Source organism: Crinia signifera, chromosome 6 (genome assembly GCF_055691185.1).
Source record: "Crinia signifera chromosome 6, ASM5569118v1, whole genome shotgun sequence".
In the NCBI taxonomy this organism is placed as follows: domain Eukaryota; kingdom Metazoa; phylum Chordata; class Amphibia; order Anura; family Myobatrachidae; genus Crinia; species Crinia signifera.
Window position 1 is genome coordinate 290,926,448 of NC_139222.1, and position 17,128 is coordinate 290,943,575.

General features: G+C 48.3%; 1 protein-coding gene across 3 annotated transcripts in view; it reads left to right on the forward strand.

The window, feature by feature from the left end:
• The window catches only part of LOC146009484 (pancreatic lipase-related protein 2-like), a 54,566-nt gene that overhangs the window by 17,898 nt on the left and 19,540 nt on the right, over nucleotides 1-17,128 (forward strand). For all 3 annotated transcript variants that reach the window (XM_083149910.1, XM_083149912.1, XM_083149911.1), the window contains 5 exons: nucleotides 5,489-5,614; nucleotides 11,112-11,246; nucleotides 13,189-13,297; nucleotides 13,901-14,020; nucleotides 14,598-14,723. In XM_083149910.1, the coding sequence (XP_083006036.1) occupies nucleotides 5,489-5,614; nucleotides 11,112-11,246; nucleotides 13,189-13,297; nucleotides 13,901-14,020; nucleotides 14,598-14,723 (616 nt within the window). The remainder of the gene's footprint in view (nucleotides 1-5,488; nucleotides 5,615-11,111; nucleotides 11,247-13,188; nucleotides 13,298-13,900; nucleotides 14,021-14,597; nucleotides 14,724-17,128) is intronic.

Consider the following 17,128-nt stretch of genomic DNA (forward strand, 5'->3'; position numbering starts at 1 on the left):
ATATAAATGGACACGTGGCTGTGTTATCACTGACCTAATATCATGATATAAATGGACACGTAACTGTGTTATCACTGACCTAATATCATGATATAAATGGACACGTGGCTGTGTTATCACTGACCTAATATCATGATATAAATGGACACATGGCTGTGTTATCACTGACCTAATATCATGATATAAATGGACACGTGGCTGTGTTATCACTGACCTAATATCATGATATAAATGGACACATGGCTGTGTTATCACTGACCTAATATCACAATATAAATGGACACGTGGCTGACTAACCTTATATCACGAGGACATGTACTGATACTGGGGGGAGGGAGGTACAGGGGAAATCTGAGGAAGAATTACTTCACAGAAAGGGTAGTGGATAAGTGGAATAGTCTCCCATCAGAGGTGGTAGTGGCTAAGACAGTAGAACAATTTAAACATGCTTGGGATAGGCATATGAATATCCTTACAAAGAAATAAGGATTAAAAAGGGTTGAGATTACCTTAAGGGTAAAAAAAGGGGCAGACTAGATGGGCCAAATGGTTCTTATCTGCCGTCAAATTCTATGTTTCTATGATATAAATTATTACTGACCTTATATCACTGTATCGCTGAGGTGTGGCTGTAATATCGCTGAGCTGTGGCTGTATTATTACATGTGGTTGTAATATTGCTGAGCTGTACTATTGCACGTGGCTGTATTATCACTGAGCTGTGGCTGTATTATTACATGTGGTTGTATTATCGCTGAGTTGTGAAGGACACATGGCTGAATTATCGCTGAGCTGTGGCTGTATTATTGCACGTGGCTGAATTATCGCTGAGCTGTGGCTGAATTATCGCTGAGCTGCGGCTGTATTATTGCATGTGGCTGAATTATCGCTGAGCTGTGGCTGAATTATCGCTGAGCTGTGGCTGTATTATTCCATGTGGCTGAATTATCGCTGAGCTGTGGCTGAATTATCGCTGAGCTGTGGCTGTATTATTGCATGTGGCTGAATTATCGCTGAGCTGTGGCTGTATTATTGCATGTGGCTGAATTATCGCTGAGCTGTGGCTGTATTCGTGCACGTGGTTGTATTATCACTGAGTTATGAAGGACACATGGCTGTTTTATCCTTGAGTTGAATAGGACATGTGGCTGTATTATCGCTGAGCTGTGGCTGTATTAGTGCACGTGGCTGTATTATCGCTAAGCTGTGGCTGTATTATCGCTAAGCTGTGGATGTGTTATTACATGCGGCTGTATCAACGCTGAGCTGTGGCTGTATTATTGCATGTCGCTGTATTATAACTGAACTGTGGCTGTATTAATGCAAGTGGCTGTATCAACACTGAGCTGTGGCTGTATTTGTGCACTTCGCTGTATTATCGCTGAGCTGTGGCTGTATTATTGCATGTGGCTGTATTATCGCTGAGCTGTGGCTGTATTATTGCATGTGGCTGTATTATCGCTGAGCTGTGGCTGTATTGCATGTGGCTGTATTATCGCTGAGCTGTGGCTGTATTGCATGTGGCTGTATTATTCCATGTGGCTGTACTATCGCTGAGCTGTGGCTGAATTATCGCTGAGCTGTGGCTGTATTACATGTGGCTGTATTATCGCTGAGCTGTGGCTGTATTATTGCATGTGGCTGTATTATGGCTGAGCTGTGGCTTTATTGCATGTTGCTGTATTATCGCTGAGCTGTGGCTTTATTATTGCGCGTGTATGTATTATGGCTGAGCTGTGGCTTTATTATTGCACGCGGCTGTACTATCGCTGAGCTGTGGCTGTATTATTGCACGCGGCTGTATTATCGCTGAGCTGTAGCTGTATTATTGTACATGGCTGTATTATTGCGCGTGTATGTATTATGGCTGAGCTGTGGCTTTATTATTGCACGCGGCTGTACTATCGCTGAGCTGTGGCTGTATTATTGCACGCGGCTGTATTATCGCTGAGCTGTAGCTGTATTATTGTACATGGCTGTATTATTGCACGTGTATGTATTTTGGCTGAGCTGTGGCTGTATTATTGCACGCGGCTGTACTATCGCTGAGCTGTGGCTGTATTATCGCTGAGCTGTGGCTGTATTATTGCACGTGTATGTATTATGGCTGAGCTGTGGCTGTATTATCGCTGAGCTGTGGCTGTATTACATGTGGCTGTATTATCGCTGAGTTGTGGCTGTATTATTGCACGCGGCTGTACTATCGCTGAGCTGTGGCTGTATTATTGTACATGGCTGTATTATTGCACGTGTATGTATTATGGCTGAGCTGTGGCTGTATTACATGTGGCTGTATTATCGCTGAGATGTATTATTGTACATGGCTGTATTATTGCACGTGTATGTATTATGGCTGAGCTGTGGCTGTATTATTGCACGCGGCTGTACTATCGCTGAGCTGTGGCTGTATTATAGCTGAGCTGTGGCTGTATTATTGCACGTGTATGTATTATGGCTGAGCTGTGGCTGTATTATCTCTGAGCTGTGGCTGTATTACATGTGGCTGTATTATCGCTGAGTTTGGCTGTATTATTGCACGCGGCTGTACTATCGCTGAGCTGTGGCTGTATTATCGCTGAGCTGTGGCTGTATTATTGCACGTGTATGTATTATGGCTGAGCTGTGGCTGTATTATCTCTGAGCTGTGGCTGTATTACATGTGGCTGTATTATCGCTGAGTTGTGGCTGTACTATCGCTGAGCTGTGGCTGTATTATCGCTGAGCTGTGGCTGTATTATTGCACGTGTATGTATTATGGCTGAGCTGTGGCTGTATTATTGCACGCGGCTGTACTATTGCTGAACTGTGGCTGTATTATCGCTGAGCTGTGGCTGTATTATTGCACGTGTATGTATTATGGCTGAACTGTGGCTGTATTATTGCATGCGGCTGTACTATCGCTGAGCTGTGGCTGTATTATTGTACATGGCTGTATTATTGCACGTGTATGTATTATGGCTGAGCTGTGGCTGTATTACATGTGGCTGTATTATCGCTGAGCTGTGGCTGTATTATCGCTGAGCTGTGGCTGTATTATTGCACGTGTATGTATTATGGCTGAGCTGTGGCTGTATTATCGCTGAGCTGTGGCTGTATTATTGCATGTCGCTGTATTGGGTCTGGGATGGATATTAGACAGCACTTACATCGACAGCCATTACATCGACACCATTAGTTCGACAGCTCAATAGGTCGACATGGTTTTAGGTCGACATACCATTAGGTCGACATGTCATTAGGTCGACAGCTCGTTAGGTCGACAGCTCATTAGGTCGAGAGCTCATTAGGTCGACATGTTTTTAGGTCGACACTACCATTAGGTCGACAGTGTCTATGTCGACAGTCAAAAGGTCGACATGGGTTTTTTCACAGTTTTTTGGCCGAAATGTCGACACAGTCGACATGGACACAGTTTGAAGTGTACCGCAGCCCCTCGCATCGCTCGCTTCGCTCGCCATGCTTCGGGCACGGTGCCTCGCTGCGCTCGGCACACTATTTTATTCTCCCACCACGCCCTAGTGGATAGTAGGGCATGAAATACCGCCTGTCGGCACATGTCGGCTCAAAAAACAGTGAAAAAACCCATGTCGACCTTTTGACTGTCGACATAGACACTGTCGACCTAATGGTAGTGTCGACCTAATGAGATGTCGACCTAATGAGATGTCGACCTAATGAGATGTCGACCTAATGACATGTCGACATAATGGTATGTCGACCTAAAACCATGTCGACCTATTGAGCTGTCGAACTAATGGTGTCGATGTAATGGCTGTCGATGTAAGTGCTGTCTAACAATAGTCCGGATACCGCTGTATTATAACTGAACTGTGGCTGTATTAATGCAAGTGGCTGTATCAACACTGAGCTGTGGCTGTATTTGTGCACTTCGCTGTATTATCGCTGAGCTGTGGCTGCATTATTACATGTGGCTGTATTAGCGATGAGTTGTGGCCGTATTATTGCATGTGGTTGTATTATGGCTAAGCTGTGGCTGTATTATTGCACGTGGCTGTACTATCCCCAAGCTGTGGCTGTATTATTGCACATGGCTGTATTATCGCTGAGCTGTGGCTGTATTATCGCTGAGCTGTGGCTGTATTACATGTGGCTGTATTGCATGTGGTTGTATTATCGCTGAGCTGTGGCTGTATTGCACGTGGCTGTATTATCGCTGAGCTGTGGATGTGTTATTACATGCGGCTGTACTATCGCTGAGCTGTGGCTGTATTATTGCACGCGGCTGTATTATCGCTGAGCTGTAGCTGTATTATTGTACAGCCACAGCTCAGCCATAATGTATTATTGCACGTATTATTGCACGTGTATGTATTATGGCTGAGCTGTGGCTGTATTACATGTGGCTGTATTATCGCTGAGATGTATTATTGTACATGGCTGTATTATTGCACGTGTATGTATTATGGCTGAGCTGTGGCTGTATTATTGCACGTGGCTGTACTATCGCTGAGCTGTGGCTGTATTATCGCTGAGCTGTGGCTGTATTATTGCACGTGTATGTATTATGGCTGAGCTGTGGCTGTATTATCACTGAGCTGTGGCTTTATTGCACGCGGCTGTACTATCGCTGAGCTGTGGCTGTATTATTGCACGTGTATGTATTATGGCTGAGCTGTGGCTGTATTATCGCTGAGCTGTGGCTGTATTATTGCACGTGTATGTATTATGGCTGAGCTGTGGCTGTATTATCGCTGAGCTGTGGCTGTATTGCATGTGGCTGTATTATCGCTGAGCTATATTAGTGCACGTGGCTGTATTATCGCTGAGCTGTGGCTGTATTATTGCATGTGGCTGTATTATCGCTGAGCTGTGGCTGTATTATTGCATGTGGCTGTATTATCGCTGAGCTGTGGCTGTATTGCATGTGGTTGTATTATCGCTGAGCTGTGGCTTTATTGCATGTGGCTGTACTATCGCTGAGCTGTGGCTGTATTATCGCTGAGCTGTGGCTGTATTACATGTGGCTGTATCATCGCAGAGCTGTGGCTGTATTATCGCTGAGTTGTGGCCGTATTATTTCAAGTGGCTGTATTATCGCTGAGCTGTAGCTGTATTATTGTACATGGCTGTATTATTGCACGTGTATGTATTATGGCTGAGCTGTGGCTGTATTATCGCTGAGCTGTGGCTGTATTATCGCTGAGCTGTGGCTGTATTATTGCAAGTGTATGTATTATGGCTGAGCTGTGGCTGTATTACATGTGGCTGTATTATCGCTGAGCTGTATTATTGTACATGGCTGTATTATTGCACGTAAATGAATTATGGCTGAGCTGTGGCTGTATTATTGCACGCGGCTGTACTATTGCTGAGCTGTGGCTGTATTATTGCACGTGTATGTATTATCGCTGAGCTGTGGCTGTATTATCGCTGAGCTGTGGCTTTATTGCACATGTATGTATTATGGCTGAGCTGGTAGCATTGTAAACTGAAAGCAATACATGGTCATTTCTCTGTTTTTATGTAGGAAGTCAGCGCTATCAGACCAAATACAATCGCAGCATCACCATTTAATATCCAGCGGAAATCTCGATTCATCATCCACGGATTCACCGAAAATGGGGAGAAGAGATGGCTGTCTAATATGTGCAAGGTCTGTGCTAGTAACACCTCTCATACAGCAGGTAACAGGACATAGTAGCATATGTCAGCCTTATCCAGGCAGCATCAGTCCATAGTTACCTTCCCTCCTGCATTCTGCAGGAGACTCCCTGACATAGCAGCAATCTCCCTCTCTCCCTCATTAGTCTAGCAATCTCCCTCATGTCACATAACCCACATTACACTGTTACATCATAGTTACCTCCCCTCCTGCATTCTGCAGGAGACTCCCTGACATAGCAGCAATCTCCCTCTCTCCCTCATTAGTCTAGCAATCTCCCTCATGTCACCTATCCCACATTACACTGTTACATCATAGTTACCTTCCCTCCTGCATTCTGCAGGAGACTCCCTGACATAGCAGCAATCTCCCTCTCTCCCTCATTAGTCTAGCAATCTCCCTCATGTCACCCACCCACATTACACTGTTACATAATAGTTACCTCCCCTCCTGCATTCTGCAGGAGACTCCCTGACATAGCAGCAATCTCCCTCTCTCCCTCATTAGTCTAGCAATCTCCCTCATGTCACCTGGCCCACATTACACTAATACATCATAGTTACCTCCCCTCCTGCATTCTGCAGGAGATTCCCTGAAATAGCAGCAATCTCCCTCTCCCCCTCATTAGTCTAGCAATCTCCCTCATTTCACCTAGCCCACATTACACTGTTACATCATAGTTACCTCCCCTCCTGCATTCTGCAGGAGACTCCCTGACATAGCAGCAATCTCCCTCTCTCCCTCATTAGTCTAGCAATCTCCCTCATGTCACCTGGCCCACATTACAGTGTTACATCATAGTTACCTCCCCTCCTGCATTCTGCAGGAGACTCCCTGACATAGCAGCAATCTCCCTCTCTCCCTCATTAGTCTAGCAATCTCCCTCATGTCACCCACCCACATTACACTGTTACATAATAGTTACCTCCCCTCCTGCATTCTGCAGGAGACTCCCTGACATAGCAGCAATCTCCCTCTCTCCCTCATTAGTCTAGCAATCTCCCTCATGTCACCTGGCCCACATTACACTGTTACATCATAGTTACCTCCCCTCCTGCATTCTGCAGGAGATTCCCTGAAATAGCAGCAATCTCCCTCTCCCCCTCATTAGTCTAGCAATCTCCCTCATTTCACCTAGCCCACATTACACTGTTACATCATAGTTACCTCCCCTCCTGCATTCTGTAGGAGACTCCCCGACATAGCACCAATCTCCCTCTCTCCCTCATTAGTCTATCAATCTCCCTCATGTCACCTAGCCCACATTACACTGTTACATCATAGTTACCTCCCCTCCTGCATTCTGTAGGAGACTCCCTGACATAGCAGCAATCTCCCTCTCTCCCTCATTAGTCTATCAATCTCCCTCATGTCACCTAGCCCAAATTACACTGTTACATCATAGTTACCTCTCTGCTCCTGCATTTTGCAGGAGACTCCCTCATACAGCAGAAATCTCCCTCTCTCCCTCATTAGTCCAGCAATCTCCCTCATGTCACCTAGCCCACATTACACTGTTACATTATAGTTACCTCCCCTCCAGCATTCTGCAGGAGACTCCCTGACATAGCAGCAATCTCCCTCTCTCCCTCATTAGTCTACTAATCTCCCTCATGTCACCTAGCCCACATTATACTGTTACGGCATAGTTACCTCCCCCCTGCATTCTGCAGGAGTCTCCCTGACATAGCAGCAATCTCCCTCATTAGTCTAGCAATCTCCCTCATGTCACCTAGCCCACATTACACTGTTACATCATAATTACCTCCCCTCCTGCATTCTGCAAGAGACTCCCTGACATAGCAGCAATCTCCCTCTCTCCCTAATTAGTCTAGCAATCTCCCTCATATCACCTAGCCTACATTGCTCTTTTACATCATAGTTACCTCCCCTCCTGCATTCTGCAGGACAAGCCCTGACATAGCAGCAATCTCCCTCTCTCCATCATTAGTCTAGCAATCTCCCTCATGTCACATAGCCCACATTACACTGTTACATCATAGTTACCTCCCCTCCTGCATTCTGCAAGAGACTCCCTGACATAGCAGCAATCTCCCTCTCTCCCTAATTAGTCTAGCAATCTCCCTCATATCACCTAGCCTACATTGCTCTTTTACATCATAGTTACCTCCCCTCCTGCATTCTGCAGGACAAGCCCTGACATAGCAGCAATCTCCCTCTCTCCATCATTAGTCTAGCAATCTCCCTCATGTCCCCTAGCCCACATTACACTGTTAAATCATAGTTACCTCCCCTCCTGCATAAGATTCCCTAATATAGCAGCAATTTCCCTCTCTCCCTCATTAGACTAGCAATCTCCCTCATGTCACCTAGCCCACATTACACTGTTACATCATAGTTACCTCCCCTCCTGCATTCTGCAGGACACTCCCTGACATAGCAGCAATCTCCCCCTCTCCCTCATTAGTCTAGCAATCTCCCTCATGTCACCTAGCCCACATTACACTGTTACGTCATAGTTACCTCCCCTCCTGCATTCTGCAGGAGACTCCCTGACATAGTAGCAATCTCCCTCTCTCCCTCATTAGTCTAGCAATCTCCCTCATGTCACCTAGCCCACATTACACTGTTACATCATAGTTACCTCCCCTCCTGCATTCTGCAGGAGACTCCCTGACATAGCAGCAATCTTCCTCTCTCCCGCATTAGTCTAGCAATCTCCCTCATGTCACCTAGCCCACATTACACTGTTACATCATAGTTACCTCCCTTCCTGCATTCTGCAGGAGACTCCCTGACATAGCAGCAATCTCCCTCTCTTCCTCATTAGTCTAGCAATCTCCCTCATGTCACCTAACCCACATTACACTGTTACATCATAGTTACCTCCCTTCCTGCATTCTGCAGGAGACTCCCTGACATAGCAGCAATCTTCCTCTCTCCCTTATTAGTCTAGTAATTTCCCTCATGTCACCTAGCCCACATTACACTGTTACATCATAGTTACCTCCCCTCCTGCATTCTGCACGAGACTCCCTGACATAGTAGCAATCTCCCTCTCTCCCTCATTAGTCCAGCAATCTCCCTCATGTCACCTAACCCACATTACACTGTTACATCATAGTTACCTCCCCTCCTGCATTCTGCAGGATACTCCCTGACATAGCAGCAATATCACTCTCTCCCTCATTAGTCTAGCAATCTCCCTCATGTCACCTAGCCCACATTTCACTGTTACATCATAGTTACCTCCCCTCCAGCATTCTGCAGGAGACTCCCTGACATAGCAGCAATCTCCTGCTCTCTCTCATTAGTCTAGCAATCTCCCTCATGTCACCTAGCCCACATTACACTGTTACATCATAGTTACCTCCCTTCCTGCATACTGCAGGAGACTTCCTGACATAACAGCAATCTCCCTATCTCCCTCATTAGTCTAGCAATCTCCCTCATGTCACCTAGCCCACATTACACTGTTACATCATAGTTACCTCCCCTCCTGCATTCTACAGGAGACTCCCTGACATAGCAGCAATTTCACTCTCTCCCTCATTAGTCTAGCAATCTCCCTCATGTCACCTAGCCTACATTACACTGTTATATCATAGTTACCTCCCCTCCTGCATTCTGCAGGAGACTCCCTGACATAGCAGCAATCTCCCTCTCTCCCTCATTAGTCTAGCAATCTCCCCCCATGTCACCTAGCCCACATTACACTGTTACATCATAGTTACCTCCCCTCCAGCATTCTGCAGGAGACTCCCTGACATAGCAGCAATCTCCTGCTCTCTCTCATTAGTCTAGCAATCTCCTTCATGTCACCTAGCCCACATTACACTGTTACATCATAGTTACCTCCCCTCCTGCATTCTGCAGGAGACTCCCTGACATAGCAGCAATCTCCTGCTCTCTCTCATTAGTCTAGCAATCTCCTTCATGTCACCTAGCCCACATTACACTGTTACATCATAGTTACCTCCCCTCCTGCATTCTGCAGGAGACTCCCTGACATAGCAGCAATCTTCCTCTCTCCCTCATTCGTCTAGCAATTTCCCTCATGTCACCTAGCCCACATTACACTGTTACATCATAGTTACCTCCCCTCCTGCATTCTGCAGGAGACTCCCTGACATAACAGCAATCTCCCTCTCTCTCTCATTAGTCTAGCAATCTCCACCATGTCACCTAGCCCACATTACACTTTTACATCATAGTTACCTCCCCTCCTGCATTCTGCAGGAGACTCCCTGACATAACAGCAATCTCCCTCTCTCTCTCATTAGTCTAGCAATCTCCCCCATGTCACCTAGCCCACATTACACTTTTACATCATAGTTACCTCCCCTCCTGCATTCTGCAGGAGACTCCCTGACATAACAGCAATCTCCCTCTCTCTCTCATTAGTCTAGCAATCTCCCTCATGTCACCTAGCCCACATTACACTGTTACATCATAGTTACCTCCCTTCCTGCCTTCTGCAGGAGACTCCCTGACATAGCAGCAATCTTCCTCTCTCCCTCATTTGTCTAGCAATCTCCCTCATGTCACCTAGCCCACATTACACTGTTACATCATAGTTACCTCCCCTCCTGCATTCTGCAGGAGACTCCCTGACATAGCAGGAATCTCCCTCTCTCCCTCATTAGTCTAGCAATCTCCCTCATGTCACCTAGCTCACATTACACTGTTACATCATAGTTACCTCCCCTCCTGCATTCTGCAGGAGACTCCCTGACATAGCAGCAATCTCCCTCTCTCCCTCATTTGTCTAGCAATCTCCCTCATGTCACCTAGCCCACATTACACTGTTACATCATAGTTACCTCCCCTCCTGCATTCTGCAGGAGACTCCCTGACATAGCAGGAATCTCCCTCTCTCCCTCATTAGTCTAGCAATCTCCCTCATGTCACCTAGCCCACATTACACTGTTACATCATAGTTACCTCCCCTCCTGCATTCTGCAGGAGACTCCCTGACATACAGTAGCAGCAATCTCCCTCTCTCCCTCATTAGTCTAGCAATCTCCCTCATGTCACCTAGCGCACATTACACTGTTACATTTTGGGGATAAAAGGAATGAGAGACAGATACATTTACATTGAATCATCAGCACCATTTCCCAGCACTTTACCAAGTATAGTATCTCTTAGTAACTGCTTTGGGGCTCATCTACATTTGTATATAAGTCATTATAGAAGATTCCTCTCAGATGTAGCAGTGCACAGCAACGCTTCTAGGTGCCACGTTCACAATCTCTTATCACAATCTCTCCATATATGGAAGTAGACACACCCTGTGGGAGGAGCATGACACGCCCCCTCAATGGGGCATTGTGCAAAATTCTATTACCAACTATAATCTCCCTGAAACTAGTTTTCAAAAGTAGGCAAGTATGCGTCAGTAGCATCTTCTGGAGAACTGGACTCTAATACTAGTCCCAGATTTTGTCATCTCCTCAGCGTCATTACTTCCTGTTGTCCCTTTCTATGTTCTGACGTCATGTCTGTGTATATATCGTGTTTCCAGGTCATGCTACACGTGGAAGACGTGAACTGCTTGTGTGTAGACTGGGGTGGCGGATCTCTGGCTCTCTACAGTCAGGCAGCCAATAACATCCGAGTGGTGGGGGCAGAGGTGGCTTATTTCATCCGCACTCTACAGGCAAGTAACCAGCAGGACGTAACATAAGTCCATGGTCAGCAGGGACGCTGCCTCACCCTACCGCACGCCACTGATATTCACATAGAAGAAGACTCTCCATACAGTGTATACACTCAACTTACTCCAATGGGGACAGCATGTACTGAAGGACGTCTGTTCAAGTGTAAGGGACTGGGAAGACTTCTAGAGATACACAGAGGTTGGGGCTGAGGTACGCAGGGGTCAGGACAGAGGCACGCAGGGGTCAGGGCTGAGACAAGCAGGGGTCACGGCTGAGGTACGCAGGGGTCACGGCTGAGGTACGCAGGGGTCAGGGCTGAGGTACACAGGGGTCAGGTCTAAGATATGCAGGGGTCAGGGCAGAGGCACGCAGGGGTCAGGGCTGAGACATGCAGGGGTCAGGGCTGAGGTACGCAGGGGCCAGGGCAGAGGCAGCGTAATGCCTCCCGATCAGCTGGGCAGTGCACCCAGTGTGACCCCTATGAGAGGTGCAGCAGAGCCGGGAGTCACCATCTCACGCGGTTCCTCTATAGCAGGCATGTCCAACGTTGGCCCTCCAGATGTTGTCAAACTACACATCCCAGCATGCTTTGCAATAGTTTTAGCATTCTCTAATAGCAAAACTGTGGCAAAGCATGCTGGGATGTGTCGTTTCACAACATCTGGAGGGCCATCGTTGGACATGCCTGCTCTATAGGGATCTGGAGACCGGCTGTGCAGCACATAACATACAACCAGTGGCGTAACTAAGCCTCCGCAGCCCCCGCCATGGCGGGGAGGCGCAGAGTAACTATGGGCGCCTGGGGGGCTGCGGTGCTATAGTTACCCGCTGCGCTGCTGCCCGGCCGCATCTGCGGTCACTGTCCCGTCACTCGCTCCCGGCGCCGGCTCCTGCTGATAATGAAAAGTGACACTTAGAAAATGGCTGCCCCCGTATTGCAGACAGTTTTGGCAGCCATTTTCTAAGAGTCACTTTTCATTATCAGCAGGAGCCGGCGCCGGGAGCGAGTGACGGGACAGTGACGCAGATGCGGCCGGGCAGCAGCGCAGCGGTGACTGAGGGAGACTGGACGGGACAGTGACCGTCAGGTAAGAGTATGGGGGGGGGGGGCGCCGAAAAAATTTGGCGGGGGGCGCAAAATATATAGTTACGCCACTGCATACAACCTCTCCATCCCAACCGCTGCAGGTGTTTATCGGCTAGCGCTGCGATGAACAGCGTACACACCTGCTGTATATAATCGTCGGCTGATATCGGGTGATCCGCCCATGTATCGGTGTGTTTGCTGGTACCCAGCCTTACATGTCTGTGAAGAAACTAAAGCCCCAAACACACTAAGGGCTTCTGAGCGATATCGTCTGGTCACGTCGTTAACAATGATTGATGTCTGCAGAACATGCAGGTTATACAGCCAAATGACCTGCCTGTTTAGCGGGCCCCGGTGATGTCACAGACCGCTATTGGCGGCAGATATCCTTGATTGTGTCTGCACAATATCGGACAGTCGCAGCCAGTGTCGGCGAGTGTGTACGCACAATATTGGACAGCCGCAGCCATTTTCGGCGAGTGTGTACGCACAATATTGGACAGTCGCGGCCAGTGTCGGCGAGTGTGTACGCACAATATCGGACAGTCGCAGCCAGTGTCGGCGAGTGTGTACGCACAATATCAGACAGCCCCAGCCAGTGTCGGCGAGTGTGTACGCACAATATCGGACAGCCCCAGCCAGTGTCGGCGAGTGTGTACGCAGAATATCGGACAGCCCCGGCCAGTGTGTACGCACAATATCGGACAGCCCCAGCCAGTGTCGGCGAGTGTGTACGCACAATATCGGACAGCCCCGGCCAGTGTGTACGCACAATATCGGACAGCCGCAGCCAGTGTCGGCGAGTGTGTATGGTGCTTTATAATCTCTACATTATGATGTGTTGGTTTTTTTAGCACAAGTTTGGCTACTCTCCCTCTAATGTTCACATCATCGGACACAGTCTGGGGGGTCATGCAGCTGGCGAGGCTGGAAGGAGGTACCCCGGCATTGGCAGAATTACCGGTAGGAATTGCTACAGTACCGTGTACACAGATTGTACATGCATTTAAATTAAATGTAAGCTACAGAGAGCCGCTAATATCTATAAGAATAATTTGGTTTGACAATGACAATTCTGCTGCCAAGTTCCCTCGCCGGCAACCTTGCTATCACCTGCTGTCTCTCTGCTGACCCTGCACAGACTGTCTACCACCTATGTACTATTCTCCATTCTCCCTGTCTAGTCTTATAGTCAGACATTACTTCTATCTGAGGAGATGTAAGTTCTCATTTCTGTCCTCGCCACCGCATGGTTTCCTCTAGAGCTGCACTTTTCTCTGGAACTCTCCACCTCGCAGCATCAGACTCCATGCCATGGTTCAGCATAGTTCTGACACACATTGGTCACCTCTATCTGCTGCTCACATCTCACAGGATATTACATTCAGGCCGCACTGCAGCTGGTGGCGTGGTGGTGCATGACAGTAAGTACATAGGCAGGTGCCAGGCGGAAGCAGGGCTGTGTCCCGAGCACCATCCGCACCGCCCCAGTTACGCTCTGACCTAATTACTGTGACCCCTATGACTCACACCCATCGTTTCCCATCCTCATGGTTTCTGCCACAGGACTGGATCCAGCTCAGCCGTATTTCCAGGACACCCCCACTGAGGTCAGACTGGATCCATCAGACGCTCTTCTTGTTGACGTCATTCACACAGACAGTTCCTCAACCACCTCTAACCTCGGTATGTGGTCATCGTACAGGCCAGCGACAGGGCCACTACATTCCTACGACTTTATGATGCAAGTAGTCACGCTCCTCTCAAAAAGTGTGTTATAGAGCCAATCAGATAACAGAGAGACTCGCGTTACTCATACACACTTTGGGCCTAATTCTTGTGTGCACGCAATGGGGGATAACCACGCAATGGAGTGCGCTGGGGGTGATGCTGACAGGAAGGGGACATCTGGAGGTGTTAGCAAGTCATGATGGTTTTCATGGTGTGATCTGAGTGGCTACTGCTGTGGTCAGTCTGCCTAGCCATACGCCAACCCTTAGCGTCAATGTTCTACGTAATTGTATATAGAGCGCTAATTACATTACTGGGTGGCTAATATCAGCTACGTAGCCCAGAGAATCGCACTTACTCGTGTCAGTCACCACCGGCGACCGCAGGGACAGACCACCCTCCACAGCAATGTAAATGGGCGTCTTTTATCAGTAAATGCAACCAAGTGTCTGTAATATGTTATATTATATAATATATATATATATTATATATATATATATATACACACACACACACACATATATCACTGCAGGTATGGGGGGCTATGGAATTAGCCAGACTGTCGGCCATCTTGATTTCTTTCCGAATGGCGGGAAGCACATGCCGGGGTGTGAGAAGGACAAAATTATCAGAAGAGGAAATCTGGATGTTATTGGAGGTAATTATATGGTATCAGCCAATAATATGTGATGTATCCTCTGCCTGATTCCGTCACGTGTCAGAACCACATTTCCTGAATAATTACCGTTATTACATAACCCTCCTGTTATACAATTATATAACATTTGTTATATAATAACCAAAATATAACATTAATCCACTGAACACGCCAATCCCAGGAATCATCACATACCTAGTGTACCTGCTAATCCTAGGGTCACACCTACCTGCTAATCCTAGGGTCACACCTACCTGCTAATCCTAGGGTCACACCTACCTGCTAATCCTAGGGTCACACCTACCTGCTAATCCTAGGATCATACCTACTGTACCTGCTAATCCTAGGGTCACACCTACCTGCTAATCCTAGGATCATACCTACTGTACCTGCTAATCCTAGGGTCACACCTACCTGCTAATCCTAGGGTCACACCTACCTGGTAATCCTAGGGTCATACCTACTGTACCTGCTAATCCTAGGGTCACACCTACCTGCTAATCCTAGGGTCACACCTACCTGCTAATCCTAGGGTCATACCTACTGTACCTGCTAATCCTAGGGTCACACCTACCTGGTAATCCTAGGGTCATACCTACTGTACCTGCTAATCCTAGGGTCACACCTACCTGCTAATCCTAGGGTCACACCATCACACCTAACTGCTAATCCTACGGTCACACCTACCTGCTAATCCTAGGGTCACACCTACCTGCTAATCCTAGGGTCATACCTACTGTACCTGCTAATCCTAGGTTCACACCTACCTGCTAATCCTAGGGTCACACCTATCTGCTAATCCTAGGATTACACCTACCTGCTAATCCTAGGGTCATACCTACTGTACCTGCTAATCCTAGGGTCACACCTACCTGCTAATCCTAGGATTGCACCTACCTGCTAATCCTAGGAATCGCACCTACCTGCTAATCCTAGGGTCACACCATCACACCTAACTGCTAATCCTACGGTCACACCTACCTGCTAATCCTAGGGTCATACCTACCTGCTAATCCTAGGATTGCACCTACCTGCTAATCCTAGGATTGCACCTACCTGCTAATCCTACGGTCACACCTACCTGCTAATTCTAGGGTCATACCTCCTGTAACTGCTAATCCTAGGGTCACACCTACCTGCTAATCCTAGGATTGCACCTACCTGCTAATCCTACGGTCACACCTACCTGCTAATCCTAGGGTCACACCTACCTGCTAATCCTAGGGTCATACCTACTGTACCTGCTAATCCTAGGGTCACACCTACCTGCTAATCCTAGGGTCACACCTACCTGCTAATCCTAGGGTCACACCTACCTGCTAAGTAAGTCTCCTCTGTGGGTTGTGTGATGGAGCGCTGTGCGGTGGTGGGTTGTGCATTGATGCATTATGGGGTGGTACATTGTGTGGTGGTGGTTTGTGAGGTGGTGCATTGTGCGGTGGTGGGTTGTGTGGCAGTGGGTTGTGCTGTGGTGGTGCATTGTGTAGCGGTGCGTTGTATGGCATTGGGATGTGCAGTGGAGCGTTGTGCGGTGGTTGATTGTGGGGTGGTGCGTTGTGCAGTAATGAGTTGCGCTGTGATGGGTTATCCGGTAATGGTTTGTGCGGTTGTGCATTGTGCAGTGATGGGTTGTGTGGCAGTTGGTTGTGTGATGGTGGGTTGTGCAGAGGTGGGTTGTGCAGAGGTGGGTTGTGCAGAGGTGGGTTGTGCAGAGGTGGGTTTTGCGGTGGTGGGTTGTGCGGTGGTGGGTTGTGTGGTGGTGGGTTGTGCGGTAGTGGGTTGTGCGGTAGTGGGTTGTATGGTAGTGGGTTGTGTGGTGGTGGGTTGTGCGGTGGTGGGTTGTGCGGTGGTGGGTTGTGCGGTGGTGGGTTGTGCGGTAGTGGGTTGTGTGGTGGTGGGTTGTGCAGTAATGAGTTGCGCTGTGATGGGTTATCCGGTAAGGGTTTGTGCGGTTGTGCATTGTGCAGTGATGGGTTGTGTGACAGTTGGTTGTGTGGTGGTGGGTTGTGCAGAGGTGGGTTTTGCGGTGGTTGGTTGTGCGGTAGTGGGTTGAGTGGTGGTGGGTTGTGCGGTGGTGGGTTGTGCGGTGGTGGGTTGTGCGGTGGTGGGTTGTGTGGTGGTGGATGGTGCGGTGGTGGGTTGTGTGGTGGTGGATGGTGCGGTGGTGGGTTGTCTGGCAGTTGGTTGTGTGGTGGTGGGTTGTGCGGTAGTGGGTTGTGTGGTGGTGGGTTGTGCGGTGGTGGGTTGTGCGGTGGTGGGTTGTGCGGTAGTGGGTTGTGTGGTGGTGGATGGTGCGGTGGTGGGTTGTCTGGCAGTTGGTTGTGAGGTGGTGGGTTGTGCAGTGGTGGAGGGATGTGTTTCTCTTTGTCTATAGAGTATACGACTGGAAGCCGTCAGCTCTGGTA